A 19,577-nucleotide genomic window follows, 5' to 3' on the forward strand; every position below is an offset into this window, starting at 1 on the left:
GAAATGATGATGTCATTTGGAGAGTACCCACTAATAGTTAACCACCACCTCAGTCCTCATGCTCTGAAGGTCAGTAGGGGCTTTTCAATGACTTGAATGGAAACTTGAGAAGGTTCCAGTTCATATGCTCCAGCAGTAACTTAAAAAGAGAACATACAGAAAAGCCATGCCACGTAGTCTTTTCTCAGGCAAAACTCCCACTGAAAGACAGCTGAGAAGTTCTGGTTTGGTGAGTTCTTGAGTAAAACCTTATGTTTGAATAAACAAGTGATCCCACCAGAATCCAATTGGGTACTCCTATCCTTCAGTGCAATACTGAATGAAAGACACAGCTACTACAACATTGATTTTTTTTTCTCCCTGTTGGTCAACTCACAGATCAGACAAGCCTGGGCAAATTGCAATCTCCTCTCGTTAATGTGATGTAGGGCCAAGATTCTTCTGTCTTCCAATCCACACAAGTGTGTTAACACCAGCATATTTTGCCATTAACAACCCTGTAGCGTAGCTGTGCCAATAGTTACAAACTGCACAGTAAGAAACCACAGGAAGTTTCCACAGAACTTAGCAGTTACCTTTGATTTTACATGGATAATCCCTGTGCTACATTGTAGAGAAGTCATCAATAGTTTCAATCTATGGAAATTTTACTTGCATGACAGACCACTGGTGAATGAAAGAAAGCACAGAGCTTAAGTAACGTGGTTTTGGAGGCAGGAGTAGAGCTCGCTTTAACATGAGGAATGCTAAATTGGAAGGTAGGAAATGAAGCAGAAAATAAGACAGTTATATATAGTACAACAACGAAACCCTTTGTAATGCACAACTTAAAAGAGCTAAAGCTCAAGATCTTTCCTGCAGGAATGTACTAAAACGCACATCATCAAGATGCCTGAAAGAAGCTAGACTTTCCACACTTTCAGATCTGAGTTTATTGGATTCTATGTTTGCAGGTGAACAGAGGGAGCTATGTATTATTATTATATTAGAGCACAAAGCATTAATTACTGAAATGGAATTTGTCCAGAATTGCTTTGTGCTGTTCCAAGATTTAAAAAGAATTACTAGTTGTTTAGAGTGATAAAAGGTGGGGGGTGGTGTTTGTTTGTATTAAATAACACTGACTAGATATTTCAGGACTTGCAGTCAGTTTACTTTGTAGGGTTTTGTGGAGCTTCCACTTTTTGCATGAAGAGGGAGATAATTTAATTGCACCATCCACTGCTTTAAAATTTGTTTTCATTGAGTCCAAACTTGAAGTGTACCTGAAATTAGCCTCTGTCTCAAGATACCACATTTTAAGATAGTGGAAAATGAACAGTTATAAAGAAATTACTTTTACTCATATTACAAGTTCTTAGTATTTTCAGGAAACCTAAAACTGCTTTAAAAATGTCCAGCCTTACACAGTACTGCCCTGCTAAACACTGTCATATGTCATACCTTTTGAGGTTAAAAAAAAAAAAAGCCCTAAAAACAAACAGAATTTTTGGCTCTGTTCTCATCCATTTGCAAAACTAACTGTAAACCACCATCTCCTCCCTTTGCCAAGCACTGCCGACATTGCCTCCCTTGGAGTCCCACACATACAAGGAAAACATGACCTTAATATTCTTCCCTTCAGAGCATCACTGATGCAAGCAAGGATTCCCCATTACACTACAGGAAAAAAAGCCAACCTAGAAGGAAAAATAAATAAATAAATTACATACTCTTGCATTTAAATTAAACATTACTAAATAGAAAAGATTGAGTACAGTAATTCAGAGTGACCATAGACTGGAAGAACACCCTGGCCTTTTTCTTCATCAGAGTTACTTGAAGAAAGGCAAACTCCTGTTTCACATTGTTTAAAACAAACAGAATCTGTCTTGTCCGTGCAGAAATTAGACTAAAAATGATGGTATAAACATAAATAAAATAGCATCTTAGCTTCAATGGATTTGCAAGCAGAATCAAGTTTCTTGTACCTGCATTCACAGGCACTATTCATTCAGTCTTTGCTCAACAGTGCAGAATGGTTTCTTGTCTACAGAAAATTATATATGCATGGTGGAGCCAGTGGCGGGATTCTTCTGCCTAAATTTAGACATTTACAACATAGACGCGTGTATTTGCATCAATCTCTCTTACATACCAATCAGTGGTGGCTGTCCAAGAGACAGCAGTCATGTGCAGACAGTATCCCTAAAATACTTCAGACCAGGTCCTGCCTTCAGATCCCCCAGGAGGGACACGATGGCAGGCCCCCCTCCCAGGAGGGACCATAACCCAGGAGAATAATCCAAAGCACAGAAACTTCAAATTCACCACTTTAAAGCCCATGCTTAGCCAACTGGTTTCTTTGCCTTCAAAATACTGCATACATTAATCTGTTTTCCCCAAATCTTTGCAAAGTAGAGACCTAGAATTATGAGTGGTGAAACCACAAAGTCTTGGTTAACTTCCCTCAGGTGAGAGAAGGTATCACTCACAGGCCAGTCAGAAATGGGGATTCCTGAACTTTGTCAGCTCAGGCTATTTCCCTTTAGTAACCTGCTTCTTGTGCCTCCAAATTAGCTCTTACAAGTGCAAATAGATAGCTATATAGGGGCATTTGGACTCTGCATGATGAAAGTCAGGAAAATGTCTATAAATCTCAGGGAAGTGAGGCCTAATTAATTTTCTGAATCAGAAATTTACTCTCATATTATTTTACTTACTTGGGAATTATTAGCTGAGGATATACAGTAACTCTATTTCTACTGAAAAAAAAGGCATTATTGTCCTTCCATTTAGGGCCTTGAGGTTATTCTGGTATAAAGATTATAGCCCTTTTCAACTGTGTCATCCCTGCAGCAATAAAGTTCATTTCAATACAATTAGCACAGAGTTTCATCCTAAGCTCTGGTGTCAATGAAAAGCCAGCACAGTAATGATTTACCTTCCACAGCAAAGTTTTTAGCTTGGGGATATCAAGAGCTGAAGAAGATCCTGAACTCCGTTTTCTAGTTATCTCACTTGAGCACATGGAAACACAATCACAACCTGTAAAAAGTAGGAGAGGCCCTCATCAACAGCCAAAGCACGCCAGACGTTCTCCTGCCCAGCACGGAGCACCCAACCTGCTCCTCACTGCTAGGAGCTGATGGATGCTCTCGCCCTGTTTGCTGAATACCATATAAAGTGCTCAGGCTGTGCCGAGACTGTGTTGTGCCATTTCCTAATATGGTCAGGAAAGGGAAATCCCTGTGCCCAGATCCGAGCCTCCGAGATGGCATTTTACAGTCCTGCGCTGCCCTGGTTCCTAATGGGGGAGCCTAGGTGGCTTGAGCCATCCTTGGACACAGCCCCAAGGTTAGGGCAAGGCAGCAGCTGAGCACCACAAAGCACTCACTCACGCAGCGGGGGAATACCAACACCTTATGTCTAAGTTATAAAGAACACAATTTCATTATTTCTTTTTTTTTTTCCCCCAGATTGGCATGGTTTTAAAATTAACAGCTGGCTTAAAGGCTGCAGCTATAATCTCACTTTTTATTATTATTATTAATAATTTTTGTGTTTATTTATTAAACCCTTGAAAATTACTTACTTTTGGTAACCATTTGTGATGTGGGTCATCATCTACTATCAGGTGCTATTACTTCTGTTCTCAGTTCGATAGCTGGAGCTTCCTGAAATAAAGGAAAATTTTAAAAAATTAACAAAACCTGGATGAACAGTTATCAACTGCTAGCCACTGTTTTGCTTGTTTACATACATATTTTTATATGAATACCTTCAGTAAACCTTAAATATAAAACAATTTTCCTTGAATCTCTTACAGAAATAGTTACATAGCGAAGGCATAGGACATTTCTAATAAAACATCTATTTGGAAATTGAGTAATTTTTTTCAAGGACTCACTTCAATTATTACTGCTACATGGTAGTCACATCATCTTTTTAAAAATGACTTTGCAACATCAAACCAAGTTTCTTATTTAAGATTTACAAAATTTGACACCTGCCTGAGTAAAGAATGAATTCCAGTATTCAAATACACATACGAAGAAATATTATGAACCACTAGAGTAATGTCATCACAAATAAGGGTGATTCACTATGTACTGAAAATAGCTAAAGTAAAAAGAAACCGGCAACATCAAATCGATGCATGGTGTTTCTACAGGCAGCTAAATTCACATGCTTTCTGACTGTTTGCTTATTAGAAATAAATATTTGTGCACTTGGAAACTGCATCCATACATGTACATTCAAAAATTACAGCCTCATTTGTCAAGCTAAGTGATATACAAAAGAAAGTGTTATTTGCTAAAATGCTGTTATAGTTCAATGCAACTGATGCCTGTGTTTCGCGAGATAGAGACAGTACGTGATATTGATTCCCGTTTTTATTTGAATTTTCTTGCAGACTTATTCAGGTCTCTTCTGTGTTGTGATAAATCCATACAAACAGCTGCCCATTTATTCAGAGAAGATTATTGACATGTACAAGGGAAAGAAGAGGCACGAAATGCCACCCCACATCTATGCTATTGCGGACACAGCCTACAGGAGCATGCTGCAAGGTAGGCGAGTTTAATGCTGCTGTTCTTAGAAATCTCTGCACCATAATGTGGGAGAAAACAACTGAGAGCTCCACATGTGCTCCTGCAAGAAGCACAGTCAGAAAAGGTCTGATCCAGAGGGAGACACGGCCTTTCGAGAAGTTTCGGAGGAATTCTTTGGCAGGAACGGCAGTCCACAAACACTGTGACTCAAAAAGGAAAAACAATCCTTTTACCCATCTGTGTCGAGGCATGTGGGAAGGTTTCAAAGTTGAGCAAATAGTTTTGGCAAATACGGGCATGGAAAACGCTCCCTTTCCACCAGTGGAGACTATTCCAAAGTTAGCTGCTAACGCTGCTGCATCTGTCGGCATTGCTTCTCTCTCTCCTAGCAAGCAAATTCAAATAACATTTCGGGGCTACTTTCATTAACTGCCTAATGCTTTGGAGTCCTGAGTTTTGATGTGCTCTGTTTCCTAACAGAGCAGGAAAGGAGACTGCAAAGTGTACAAATGAAACCTTAGAAATTCACAGGGAATTTCCGCAGTCACTACTGACAGACCAAGGGGATGTTGTTCTAGTGAAAGATTGCTTAGGGACAAAAAAGCTACAGAGGTGAACATAGAGGCTGCAGCACCTACAGGCTGCAGGGACATGACTGGTTGCCATCCTGCTGCAACCTTGGGTGCTCCAGAGAACCAGGAGGATGCAGAATGCTTTGAGATTTAAATGCCCTCATTAGGGGCCTGATCCTGCAGGTGACTATGGCTCAGCCCCAAAGTTTAGGGCTGCCTGATTTGGAGCTTAAGGCTTTTAGGTTTATGAGTTTCAAGTCTGACTGGGGAAAAACAATAAACATCTTCTTTTCTCCCCCCAGCAGTCTTGAGTACTTATATGTACTAACAGTAATGCTAACAAAATAATCCAGATAACAAAAACCTTAAAATTCCTGAAGATCATTTACTTAAATTTAAGTTGAGCAGCTAATAGTAACTTTGGTTCCTAACTTCAGGATCTTACTTTTTCAGACATACAAGTGCTTGAATTAATTCAACTCTAAACGCAGAGAACTACATATCTGCCTTACAATAGCAACTCTTTTCTTCCTATTGCTTATGTGACATTTCTTTTCTGGAACTATGTCAGCTTATTTTATGAAGGCATCCCTGAAGGCAGAATTACGGTGCAGCAAATGAGGATCAATAACATAGCAATACCAGACACAGTGAAAACAGACTTCCTTCCTTCCTTAATGTAACAGCAGTTATTCATGAAGACAGGCACATAAAATATTTAGGGCTAAGTGGGCAGGTGCAAGCTTTTAGAATAACATGATGCAGTAAATCTAATTTCTGGTGGAGCCACAGCTAAAAGAAACTTACTTGGTATAAGCAGATCCCTGTAAGCTACAGTCACATATTTGTCTTCTAGGTCATCTCTCAAGCTCAGTGCTCTGCATACAGCACTGCAAAGGGCTCTGAACAGCCCCTGAAGCCAGAACGGTCTACTTTTCCCCAAATCCTTTAAGTAGCAAGCCTCATGTGGAAGCTCTGCAAGAAGCTTAGCAGTATTCTCCCATTCAGCAGTGCAGAACTCTGCTGTTTGTCCCCTAAAAATGTGACGGGGGGAAAAAACACCTAGGAAGGACCTCAAACTACCTGCAGAAAAGAACATAATACTATACCTATGCTAAAAAATAAGAATTGTTTCACCATAGAAGTATGCACAATTTTTCTGCTTAAGATGAAAACAGTATCAGTTCTCTGCCTGATCCCAGCAGCATAAGGACCTCTTTCACTCTTTTTCTCTCCTGTTCTTCCTAACGTGCCCTGCTGAAGCCACCTGAGCTTTGTTGCCCTTCACTGTGGCCATTAACTGCACCTAGAACAGCAGGGATTCAGCTGTGCCTGTCAGGCTGGGTGCTGGGAGGAGGAGGCAGCACAACTGTATGCTTTTCCTTCATTCTCTTCACTTTTTTGGTGCTTGGAATAATGTCCTGACCCTACCGACTCCTGGGGAAGCTTCACGCCTCAGGATTTGTGTCCCTTTTGCAAGGAAAACTTCCTGGCAGCAAAGAAGAGGGGGAGAACAAATAGGAAGGAAGGGAATAAAAAAGGAGGAGGGAACAGATCATAAGCTGAACATTTAAGAGGGAGCTCTTCTGCTGTCTCCCATCCCAACCAGGCACAGCTGGCACGGCAGCCGGGGAGCCTTCCCACAACAGCTTGCATCACAAGCCCAGGACACCTACGCTTTTCTTGCTTATTTACTTGCACATGCCACTTTGGAGTCTCTCCATCTCTGAGGAGGGCCCCAGCTGCTTTTAAAGCTGTGCTTTTGTTTGGAAAAACAGACTCATATTTTGTGCATAAAACTAAACCAAACCTCAAAATAACTCTAGTTATTCAGCCAAATTGTATTCACACTGGAGTGGTGAAAGTAGTCATCAATGTAATTGTGTGTGTGTGTGCACGCAATACATATAGGCACAGAATGCTTTGTAGGTCTTTGTTAGCATGTTTACAAATGGAGTATAAACAGAAATTCTTACTCATAAACATGGATCGGGGCACTGAATGTTTTCCTTGTGAAATTTCAGTATTGCTCCTTATCTGGGAAACTTGCATAGTTTCTTCTTGCCAAAGTAAAATATATCTTAGGTTCATGAGACTGAAGAATTACATGCTAGTACTGCTTGACCAGGGCTGCTTGGCCAAGAGCAGTCAGCTTGTTCAGATGCCCGAAGGAACCTCTGTATCTCAGTGAACCAAGCCATAGCGTCTGTAGATTTTCCTGTTGCAGGTTCATCAGCTGGGAATTAAAACCCTTCATATTCTCAGCCTCTCTATTGGCACAAATATCCAGCAAAAGGCACGAGCAGGGCACTCTGTGCCCCTCCTCTGCTTTTGAGACTTACTTGGTTAATGTATTCCTTAGGGATGATGCTTAAGTCCTATCAAAGTTGTTCTGGTAGTAACACTTAGTCATGGTTAACAGAAATCAGATAATTGGACTTTCTTCCAAATATGCGGAAAAGCTGACTTCTCACAGGACGTGGGAATTAATGGAGATGTTGGCTGGACAGAGATAAAATGCCCACATGCACCAGGTTGTTATGAGGACTGGTGATCTTTTCCAAATCACAGCCATGCTCTGCCATGCTCAAACTGGGGTGCTGAATGTCTTGTTGAATCTGCAGCTTACCACATGTCACTAATGCAGTACAATTATGGCCCAGGCACAGTCATTCTTTCATGCTCATTTCCATACAGAACAAGAATTTTTCTTTCATCTAAAAATCCAGGAGAATATAATATTCCAAGAGAACATTTTATGTGTGTATCTGGCCCCAGGAGCTACCTCACTGAACTAACCGCCTTTACAGACCAGCTAGCTGACTACTACTACACTTAGAGACTGTGATCATAAAAAAACACCCTATGCTTCTGTACTCACCTCTCTCTCCTGTGTTACGGAGGCAGTAGCTTTCCAGGAGCGCAGCTGCTATGCAACCCCCTTATTCCAACACTGTCAGCATTATTCTTCACTCAGTCATCACACAGAACTGTTCCAGGTTACAATCACCCCTTGCTTTTTGCTGGGACAGTTTTAAAGTGCACGCCAGCCTTGCTGCTGCATCATGCCTTCATGTAAGAGAGAGCAGCGCAGGGCAGGGAAGAGGAGCCAGAGGTGGGTGGATGGATGGCTTCCTGCACCACTGCCAGCTTCCAGTGGTGGCTGAGCTCAGACACTGGTCCAGTAAGAATGAGTAATTCTGCTGCCTTCTGCCATCTCCGCTACAGGTGGCAAACAGCAAATGAGCAGTAAACAGCACAAATGCAAAAGGTCAGGTTATGTAGCAGTAATAATAGATATAAAATGTTAACGTGGAAGATTAGATTTTTATTAAGTGCTCTAGCAATAAATGATATAGAGAAGACATACTGAGGCTTCCTGCAACTCTGAGAAACTTATCTATTTTCTGCAAAGCCATTTTTATGCAACGACTTTGTAAGCAAGCTTGAGTTAAAGATGGAAAAACAAACAACCTGGTTAGTTACTGGGAGGTATGGGAGGGGAGCACAGTTCCCAAGGTCCTAGAAAAGGAGGCTGCTGTGAAAAGCCAGCTGTTTACTGTGTCCTTAGCAGGACTGTACAGAAATGTCCCCTTTAGGCAGTGTGGTTATTAACAAATGTAAAGAAGCAGTAAGCGAGTGTTGGAGCATGGCTTCAGTCTGTTTTTCCCTTTTATGGTAAAGCTGCCAACTTGCTGCTTCATTGTGATAAACCATCTGATTTTGTTTGTGATTAAGCAGAACTAGCTGGTCTATTGAGAACAGAGGGGCATATGATTCTTACAAGCAGACTGGAGGTGTTTGCTGAAAAAGTGAAGCAGATTCCAGAAAAAAAAAAGGAAAAAAAAAAGTCAGTTGCAGGGTTAGGAAAGCTAGTGGCTTTTAGACTGTGAAGTAGGTCTGTATGTTGTTAGAGCTGAGGAGAAAACACAGAAATATCCAAAATGTCTAATATGGACATAGAGGGGGTATAGAAATACAGGATAGGATAGTCTTCCAGGTAGTATCAATCTTTCAAAAAAGGAATTAACCAAAGAGATTTTGGAAGATAGCAAACATATTTTGATACTTCGTAAACCCCTGAAATTATACTTAAGTAGCTTTATTTTGTGAGTCATTTTCTTCTGATAAATTGACCCACATAAAGTTGCAGACTCCTAAAACAGGGTACAATCCTTCCTACATAGAATAAAATATTCCAGAACAGAAATAGAAGCAATCAATCTGGAGAGTCCTGGAAAGTAAATGAGGCAGGTATTTGCAGATCATGGCATAACAAATTAGGATTAGGTTTCCTGATACGTTCCATCCTTACTGTTGCAATTTGTTAAAACTTCTGAAGGTAATATAGCATTTTCAGGCATTCTCATTCCATGAATGTGCATAGGTCAGTTTATTGGTGTGAGGTTTCGCAGGACAGGATGCACAGCTCAGCAACATAGGGCTTAAAACTTCAGAACTTCATATGGCTGCCAAGTATACAGGACATTTGAAGGGGCTAAGTCCAGTGACCAAGAAAGGAGCTTTTTCTCACTGCTCCCTCACAGAGTTCTGCAAGAATGCCATGGGGCAGCTCACCTACAGGGAATGATCAAATTGCACAGGTATGATCCCAGAAGCCATTTGGGATTACAAGAGAAAGCTGAAAACGAAGTTTTCCTTTTCCCTCTAAGAATCCCAGTAGCCCTCAGGTTGCATATCAGTGTCACACAGTGCCGCTTCACCAGAGGCACCCTTTCCTTCTTGGGGAGCTAGTAGACCTTGCCTCTGGCAGCACACCAAAGACTCACCCTTCTCTCCTTTTCCTCCTTATTCTGCTTTGTTTCCAGTACCTGCACAAGGGGCTGGGCTGTCTGAGTTTGAAGAAATTCAGTACCTCCTGCTTGGCTTGTATGGTCTGTTCACTGGCCCAGAGGGCACTTGGTGTAACTCCTGACCTTCCCATTCCTTTTTTCTTACATTTTAGCCAAGCTGCCCATATACATGCACTTGTGCAAACTCCTGTGGTGGGCCAGTTTATGAGACACCTTCAAGAGGGGTCTGTCACTTACTGGGGAGGAAAAGAGGGGCAGCAATGGGCAGCAAAGAGAAGTGAGAAAACACTTGGCTTGGAGGAAACTGATTTTTTCAAATGTTCCCTGAGCTCAGAATTTCCACTGGCAACGCTGTATCAAGGAGTCAATTTTGTTTTCTTTATGGTATTTATGAGTTTGTGATGTAATATCAATATATGCCCATGGTTTCTATTTACACAACAGTGTATTTTTAGCAAAATTTTACTGTGTTCTCACTTTTTTTAACCTAAGAGAAAGCCTAGCTCAGTATCTTGCAGCAAAAAGTAAACATGGCTCACAGTTCCTCTTCTCCAAAATGTGTACGTGGAAGAGTCCTGCAATGTTAATTGCTGACAAATACCTCCAACAGCAATGTAATGATTCATTTTACACCAATTTACTGACTAAAGTGGTAAAGTGGTGCCATTTGCTGTGGAAGTGATCAATAAAGCAGTCAATGTTATAGCATCTGCTCAAATGTTACTGGAGAACTGGGACTAAATACAGTTGTTTAATATCAATCCACACCAGAGCAGAAACCACTACTGATTTTCCTAGGCTGGCTGTGGTCCAGGCAGCAATTACAACTTGTAAGCTTAATAGGTTGAATTTATCTCCATTATCTTTACACAGTACAGAAAGCTTGTTTATCTCATGGCATTTATTACATACAGGGTCAGCGATAAGGGCAAGCAACCAGATAGGTAGCCCTGCAAGTCATCCAACACGCTGAATAAAATGAGGAAGGGTTTTGGGTCTTAACCTTTGCCCAGAGGCTTCCCTGGTCAAATGTGTGCTCTCCATCTGGTAAATATTACAGTCTGTACATGGCAGATTGAGGCAGCCACACTCAAAGAAGGGCCAACTTCCACGCAAGGGCAGGTTGCTCAGAGCCTTGATCAAGTCTACCTGTAGCTGTGTCCAAGGGTGGAGTTACCACACCTCTCTCGGCAACCTGTGCCAGAGTTTGACCATTCCCATGGTGAAAAAAAAAAAAGAGTTCTGTTTCAGAAGTGATCACAGTAAATGTGCTAGACACACATCTTTCCACAGAGGCAAATTGTAAAGCCTCCCTTTATCACAGACTTTTCAGTAGAGCTTTGGGAAATACTTTAGTGTTATGGAGCACATTATGAAACTTCAGTGTGTTTTCACTGTCTATTACAGCCTAAGCTTAACCTGATATCAGCCTTTTGGTAGAAAATTCTGTGTAAAAGTTCTGTAGGTAAAGAGAAACTTAGACTCCAAATGCATGAACAGGGAGGTACATGGCAAGATTATGGAGCTTTGATGTAATCCTAAAATGTGCTGCAGCATTGCGGCATATTGGACTCTGCTGCACAGAAACCTCTTAAATGCCTTACACAGTAGAAGTGGAGACTTTGGCTCACCTTTTTATAATTTTTCATCCAGTATGTGTTTGATAATCCTGTTCATGGTAAAATATGAAGAATACTTATGTTCTTGCTGATATGCTTTTGAAAATTATCGGTCCTCTTGATAAAAAGTTATCTCTAAATATGAAATAAAATATATTGAGTACATCATTCAGTTATTTGGACTGATCTGCTTTCAAAATCTAAAGCTTTCCATAGCCAGCTTCAAACATTTTAGTTTTTGATGCCTTATCTATCCAGACTTTGTCTGAAGTGGGCTGCTAGCCATACTTCATAAGCATAGTAAAAACTTGAGTTTCAGGCTTGAAATTATCAATTATAATCTTCTTATAGAGAGCCTGATCCTCTTGCTGTCCTCATTATAGTTCATCTCTAATGGAATTTGCAAAAAATATTTTTGAACTATTAACCTTTTGTTCTTTTTTTTTTGTCCAAAATATTTCCATTAGAGATGCTTATTTAAATATGAAGGCAAATTATGTAAGATCTGAACCCTGTATTTTTGACTAATCATGAATTGCCAGAGTTTGGAAGGTCTAGACTGCTCAATGTAAGTCCTTATAAATATAACAGCTTCTGTCAGGACTTAGCCATTTTCCCTAATGGATTTTTTTCTTTATTCACAGATCGAGAAGACCAGTCTATCCTGTGCACGTAAGTAAACTCATCCATTTTAGTATATCTCAGTATTATTATGTCTTTCCATATTCAAAATCAATTCCGATTTTGATGGAACTATATATTCTCACCTTCAATGAGCCTGAACTCCAGTCCAAGATTTACCTGTTGATGAAAAAAGAAGCAGGTATCAATGTCATAGGAAGTTTTTAACGCACAAACTTATTGCTTTACACTGACTTTCTTAATTCAGAGATTTAGAGCTTACAACAACCAGCCGGAGACCGTAGTTGTAAAACTGTGTCTAGGGAGAACAGGAGATCTTTAAGAGTTCCCTAAAGGAAACAGAAAACTGAGGAACACGGAGCATCCTGGGTATCTACTGAGCAGCTTTTCATCTGTAAGTGTTGGTAGCTTACCAACATATCCTAAATCAGTTGTTGTTATAAAAAATGTGACCCTTAAGTTCATGTTGTTTTGTACTGTTTGCATGTAGTGCAGCCAGAACAACCAACACCAGGCACCTCCCTGCTGGCACAGCCCGCCTGTGTGCAAGGCCATGGCGTGCTGGCTAAGTGCACACTGTATGGATCGAACCTTTCTGTAGTCTTGATGTAGTCGCTTTAGGCAATAGTGAAATAGCAACTAAGCCAGCCCTGTTCTGAAAGCCCTTATTCTTCTGAGTCCTGAGTTGCTGAAGGCCTCCTCTTTGAGTTTTGGCCTGCCAGTGCTCAGGTGGTGCCACATTGTGACCATGGGTCAGGCAGAGATTTTAACATAATAACACTTGCTGTGCACAACTTACTGCTCCTCAAAATCCTTTCCTAGGTTTATCATTCCTAGCCACTTCTGCAAAACACTCAGGCTCCTTAATTGGATGGGGATCTTCTATCTGTCCTGCAATTTTGACCATGTCTGCATTTCTCTATGGCTAGTCAGTTGGGTTTATTACTTGAATGCCATCGAGAATGCTTTTGGCTTAATTTTGTGTTTGTTGTATTAGGCATCTTCCAGTTCTGCCAATCAAGGGTGGGATCTGATTCATGTGAAATCAAATTCTTGTTTGTAGAAGATGGCATGCATATTGTTTATAGCAGGATCATGCTGTGATGCTGTAGTCTGTCCTATATTGCAAATACACATCACAATCCCAAACCGAATTGGTTTTGGAAGGTCATCCATAAAAATGTGGCTACTGACTGACTGAATATTTATACTACAGTTTTTAAAAAGTAGTGCTAGTGATCACCAGCCATACAGGTATTTGTGAGTGCCACTGATGACTTGAACAAATTAATCATTTAAGAAGTACAAATCACGTACTGTACACAGTACCTTAAAGGCTAGCATAGCTCTGACCTCTCTTGTGACCAGATTTCATTACATGACAGTGTATCAGTCAAGAATCTGTCCAAAAATACATGAAAACCAATACCAAATCTAAAATCGACGCAAAGATGAAATAAAAATTCACATCACACTTTTTCCCAGGATGAAACATGTCATGGTAATGAAGACTAATTTGCAATATGCATTTCCTCCTTCTATTCCTGTACTTTAGTTTATTTTTCCATTAGTAACTCTTCAGATCTTCTTTTAACCTTGGAATATTAGGATTTTTAAAAAACTAACTTTCTTCGGCAAACCTATGACTTTTTGTTAATGAAAATCCTTTAAGGATTCTAATTCTGACAGCTACCATATGTATTGAATATAAGAATACCTTTTTTTTTTCCACCTAGAAGCTGGAAACATTATGTGTTTCACCCCACTAAGGCATAAAATAGAGAGAGTGAAATGTCTTTCCCACTTTGAAAACAGCCACATTTGGAGTAACTGCTGTATACTGGATGGGCATCGTGACCCATGGCTTGAAATATTGCTCTCGCTGGTCTTTTAAATCAAGATTAGTCAAGCTAAAATCATTGTACACAGCTTTAACGACTACTTGTTTATCATCCTTTTTGGCCTTATTTGGCTGTACAGAAACAAGAAAGTTCACGGCTTTCAGCTAGGCAGTGTTCAAGCACAAACAATTCACATTATTTTATAATTGCTAAAAACTCTAAGAAATTATCTTTTTCCCTAAAAAATAAAACAACTGAAGATCTCATGGCACTGATCAGCTGGGATCTTTTCTTTAAACAGCTGTAGACTCAAGCTTTCCAAAGCCTGCTACCTAAATTGTTAAAAATGTAGATATAAGGATTATTACATCATTATCATAACTTAACATAACATAACATAGCGTATGCTTCTGCACTAAGGGTATGAAATCTCATTATTCCATATGTCTGGAAATCCAGGTAGTTAATACTTGTTCATCTTCGTGTTTCAGTCCCCATGCTGCTTTGGGCAGCCTCCCCTCCTCTGCCTGCCTCTTGGGATTCCCTGAAATACCCCGCTGTAGTGTCTCCTCTTTGACATCTGAGTTGGCCGTGAAGTATTCTGAACTCACTCTTGCAAAGACCATGCTGAGGGCCTGGGTGCTGTGGACCAGAACATTAGGTGTTGCTGAAGGGAGAAAACAAATAGGAATAACTATCCAGTCACTTGGGGACCTGAGCAGCCTCGGTGCATCAGCAACTAAGCAATGGCCAGTGAAGAGGCTTGTGACTTTTCAAGTTTCTTCCAACTTAAGGCACCAGCTCTCAAAGGAGACTTCTGGCCTTTATGTTTTGATTTCTAAAGATACAAATGGATGCTGATGGAATTTTTAGAAGTTTTTTTTTTTACTCAAAATTCCACAGGTACTTATTCGCATAGCTAAGCACATAAATGCTTTAAAGATCTGCTCTTACACCTGTCTGATCTTGGAGTTACAATATTTTAACTACTTCCTGAAAAGAGAGGGTAGAATATTGTTTTCTGGAAACCAGATGTGGCTAAAAGTATCAGGCACGAGCCTTAATTAAGCAAAAATTGGCCTTGAATGAAGGAGGAAAAAAATCTGATCAAAACTCTAAGCATAGGGGAAATGTGAAGCCTAAGAAAACAAATGTTTGTTAAACACTCGATTTGTACATGTAATCAAATAGTTTTTCATTAGCTTTTACTTTTTTTATATATGCTCACTTTATTTGATTAGCCTCTATCAAAACATATGGTAGCAGGGTACTGATTCCACTTAATTTGGCATAGCAACAGACAAAATTCTGAGTAAGGCAGTGACCATCCTGCCATTTCCCCCTTCCTCCCTCTTTCTGGGCAAACTGTCCAGAGCCTCACCGGGCCCCGTGACCCCCACCTGCTTTCTCCCCTGGCACGTGTCAAGAAGCAGAGACACCCAGGACATCCTCCAGATTGCAAAGTTCTGTAAGGCAAAGCCTCCTCCACAAGAGAGCTAAACTCTTCTTTCCCAGCCCACTAAATCTCAAAGGCTGGAGCTGGCACACATTGCTGCCTGGCTCTTCTCCCACATGGTTATCTTGTGTAGCTTTAGACCCGAGGTGGAGCTTGGTGCCAAAACAGCTTGGCCTCCTTTGGGAATTTTTTTATAAGCAAACTAGGAGGATCAGTGGGTTGGCTTCTGAGCAAGGTCTCTGGGGGGATTCAGATGGTCTAGGACAAAGATTTTCATTATCTTTGCACATCTCATACTGCAGCCTGCCAAGCCCTAATGTGATTTGGAGCACCTCATTGACTGCTCTATGCACAGAGGCTTCCCGCAGTGCCAGGGTAGCTAGATTAAGGGATGTGTGAATGGTCAATTTTGTGGTTCATTGCTTGATGAAACAAATGCTGAAAATAAATCCTTCTGTAACTTTTTAGATGTTTCCAAAAGCGGAATTAAACTAAGTCTTATATCATAATATTAATATAGAAAGCTCTCAAGTTTTCAATAAAAAATCCACTTCTGAAAATATTTTTTTCCCTGTTATGCCCAAACATTCAGTAGTCCTAGCTACACACTGGGCTCACCCCACAACAGTGGGGCCAGCTTCCCACTCTCAACTTGTACTAATTTGGAAACCTATTTGAACTACGATAATTTTCATGTAAGGTGAAGGCAATGGAGTCATGGAGGATTTAGTAGCTTGTATAGCACAAAAAACTGTTATAGATGAGCACTATATGGGGGGCTATGTGCTTTAAATCCTTTACAGTGTTCCAAAAACAAATCCTGGCAAGAAACAAAGGGGAAATAAATTTAAGCTATGCCACACAATTGGAGTTTGGTTTTTTTTTATCAGAGCAAGCCTGTAAGCCTAGTGAACTTTTTTACTCTGGGAAAGGAAGGTAGTTTCTTGGGAGGAAAATATGTATGGGAAGCAGATTAAATACTGCTATTGAACTGATCACAACTGAGCAACAGGAACTGCTTTTGCTGTTATTTTTTGTTTGTTTGTTTGTTAGATTGCATTGCCCACCTGAGCTGGTTGCAAAGAACTGCTCTGGCAATAAATGTGCTGCCTCTGTATGGCAGGCAACAAGAATGACTTGAGATATTTCAGTTAAACAAATGATCGGTCTGCTTCCAAAAGATGATGATTAGGACAGTGGTTAACAGAGTTTGCATGATGAAATTCCCATTTGGAACATGATTTGGGATACAAGACTGAGGAAAACAGGCACTCAGAAGATGCCTCCTGGGAGGAACCCCACTGGTTATGGTTCATGCCGAAATCACTGCTTGCAAGAGGCTTGCAAGAAAAAGGCCGGTCTTTAACAATTGAATCACTGAGAATGAAGACAGCATGCCAATTTTTAAACAGGTGGGATTCTGCATGTCATTTCACAATAAAAGTTGCTTCTGCCATCCCAGAAATGATGGTACTGCAAGAAAGATGCAGAGAAAAAAATAGCATGACCAATTCTGCTGCAGCTCAATAGTTATAGGAAGAGTTTCATTCACCTATGAAGGGAGCTGAGAGTCACATGCTCTCCTCCTCCTGGGTCTTTTCCCTTCTAAGTGTAAGCTTCTTGATGTGTAAAGGCATTGAACCCGATTTAGCTATTCCTCCTCATTACTTAGTTTTCAAACACATGGTATTTTATCACTGAGATGAAGTCTAGACCTTGTCATACAGCTCTGATGCATCCTTCAGAGTAATGTTGTTTAATTAATACTTGCTTATCAGACCTGCGTGTTGCCAAGGACATTTAAAAATGATCTGATGTGCTGAAAAATTAGAAGTGTTCATCAGCTATGGACATGATTCTTCATTACTTAATGACCTTAGAGATTTTTTTCTTCCTTGCAGCTATTGAGATCCTGTCTGTTTTCCATTTTGTTTTGAAGCATTTCCATTTCACGTTGAAGAATTTTTTATTGTCCACTTCAAAAGGAAGTTAAAGCCTCAAAGAGTAGCTGCAGAAAATAGGAAAACCCTCAGCTCATGCAGGAGCAAAGAGTTAAGGAAAGCAAGCACAGAACAAAACGTTAAGCAACTTCAGCATTGCAGTATGGTAGGATAATTACAAGTGAAATGATGCCTTATATGGTAATACTCACAGGGATTCAGGGAAAGCCAAATGATGGGCACTGTTGCCCTGGGAGAAAGGAAATGCAATTCATGTAGTGATGAACTACAAATAACCTTTAATAAAATAGAATAGTTCAAAGTCTAGGGTTTGTTTGAAGAAAGTTTTTACTTTTATTCCAAAGTATCAAAGTTGCAAGGTAAATTTATTTGAAAACTTAGTATGCCTATGTCTTCAAATTGGTGTGCTTAGTTTGGAATAGTTCCCAGGACACTTAATTTTTATCAATAAAACATGGAAATGTTTTAGCACTGAAGTCCAGGCAGGGTTGAATCCAACCTCTAAACTGCACAAATTACCCCAGGTCTGATGATAAGGAACATATTCGTCTCAATTAGTTCTGGTTAAAACTCTAAAAGTCAGAAGAAGCACTTATCATGTGTACCTTGGGCAGGAATTGTTTCTGGTTTTCTAAGGTTTACATCAATGTCATCCCATCTTTAAAGTTCTGCCTAGCACTTACTCATATTTTTAACATCCATTTTTCACTGGTCCCTTGGTAGGGAAAATTAACTCCTCTACTTCCTAATTAGGAAAAGAAGCAGAACTGCAATGGATCCGGCTAAATAGTTTCAGCTTCAAAAGAGTTGACAAATATCCATAGGGCTTTTATATGTATTGTTCATTTTATTTTTAAATCCACTTAGATTCAAACCCAAAGAGAGAGATGTCCAACTTACATGTAGACTGTTGCCCTCCTCACAGCACTAGCTTGATAGAGTTGAAAGAACTAACTTACTACATCCACACCCACAGTAATGCACTTTCTGACTGCTGAGACAGGACAGGATAAAAACATCTTAGTCCATATAATCATCAGAGCCAAAGATATCTAGAAGAAGTGAGACAATGAAATGTGACAGAGAGGGACAAGTAGGCTGGAAATGGTTTTACTTCTGAGAAAAGACTGTAAATTTGGTCCTTGTATTTATACTTAGAAAACCAGCATTTTACTTTAAGAGAGGGCTTAAGAGTTGTAAATAAACTTAACTCCGGAAATCCTCTGGGAGGTAGAAAGTTAATACCACCTTCCTGCTTCCCAAGAGACACTGCACAGAGCACAGCCAGGATGACGCTTCTGCTGGTCAGAAATGTCCCCACATTAAGTCCCCTGCTACCTGGTTAGCTGGGACAACTCTGGCAGTGCCAGCTCCGGTCTTACAGAGGTCAAGGAAAGTCTGAAGATCATGGAGATCAGAAAAGGCAGTATCATTCCCTTATTCTACAGCATTGATATAATCGGTCAGTTTGCTTTAATACCAGTGTTTCAGATGAGAAAACTGTTCAATTACTGTTGATGTTTTTTCTTACTCTTGTACCACATTATAGTTAATGTTGCATTTTTTTGGGTCTTAAAATATGAGCAGATTCCCTGCCAGCCCCAGTTCTCATAAATGTTTAGACACTGCCAAAGCAAGATGAAGCGCTGTACAAAAGTGCTTTAGAATTGCCTTACATGGCCCAATGTCCAATCAAAATACTAATGGGACAGAGATACAGCTCTGATACCGTGTTCTTTGCATGCTGAAGTCAAGTGGGTTTGGAGAGACCATGTTCAGGGATAAATACTGAGCCAGGCAGTTTCTAGTCTTGTCTTTATACAACAAACTCATCAAATGGCAGGAGTCCACCAGTTACCTTCTTTTGTTTTATTTTCTTTTTCCTCAGAGGTGAATCTGGTGCTGGCAAGACAGAAAATACCAAAAAGGTCATCCAGTACCTGGCTGTTGTTGCTTCATCACATAAGGGCAAAAAGGACACCAGCATCACTGTAAGTGAGCTTTTCTGTATTCAACTCTCCTTTGTGCCTGTTAGGACTGTACTGAGCTGATTGCTAACAGCAAGTCAATGTCTGTGGCTTGCCAAGTAGTCGACATATTAAGAGTACACAATTATGTCACAGCTGTATGTTTATGG

The 19,577-nt window shown here is 40.3% G+C and overlaps 1 protein-coding gene and 1 long non-coding RNA gene across 4 annotated transcripts in view; one reads left to right on the forward strand and one right to left on the reverse strand.

Moving 5' to 3' along the window:
- The window catches only part of MYH11 (myosin heavy chain 11), a 60,710-nt gene that overhangs the window by 6,820 nt on the left and 34,313 nt on the right, over positions 1 to 19,577 (forward strand). For all 3 annotated transcript variants that reach the window (XM_013176933.3, XM_013176931.3, XM_013176932.3), the window contains exons 3-5: positions 4,397 to 4,553; positions 12,185 to 12,212; positions 19,329 to 19,431. In XM_013176933.3, coding sequence (XP_013032387.2) covers positions 4,397 to 4,553; positions 12,185 to 12,212; positions 19,329 to 19,431 — 288 coding nt within the window. The remainder of the gene's footprint in view (positions 1 to 4,396; positions 4,554 to 12,184; positions 12,213 to 19,328; positions 19,432 to 19,577) is intronic.
- LOC106033452 (uncharacterized) lies at positions 576 to 19,344 on the reverse strand. The gene is made up of 6 exons (XR_010825146.1): positions 19,299 to 19,344; positions 12,308 to 12,341; positions 11,553 to 11,675; positions 3,575 to 3,656; positions 2,924 to 3,027; positions 576 to 1,679 (listed from the first exon to the last, which is right to left on the reverse strand). It is a non-coding gene; the product is annotated as an uncharacterized lncRNA (long non-coding RNA).

This window comes from Anser cygnoides, chromosome 15 (assembly GCF_040182565.1).
Source record: "Anser cygnoides isolate HZ-2024a breed goose chromosome 15, Taihu_goose_T2T_genome, whole genome shotgun sequence".
Classification (NCBI taxonomy): domain Eukaryota; kingdom Metazoa; phylum Chordata; class Aves; order Anseriformes; family Anatidae; genus Anser; species Anser cygnoides.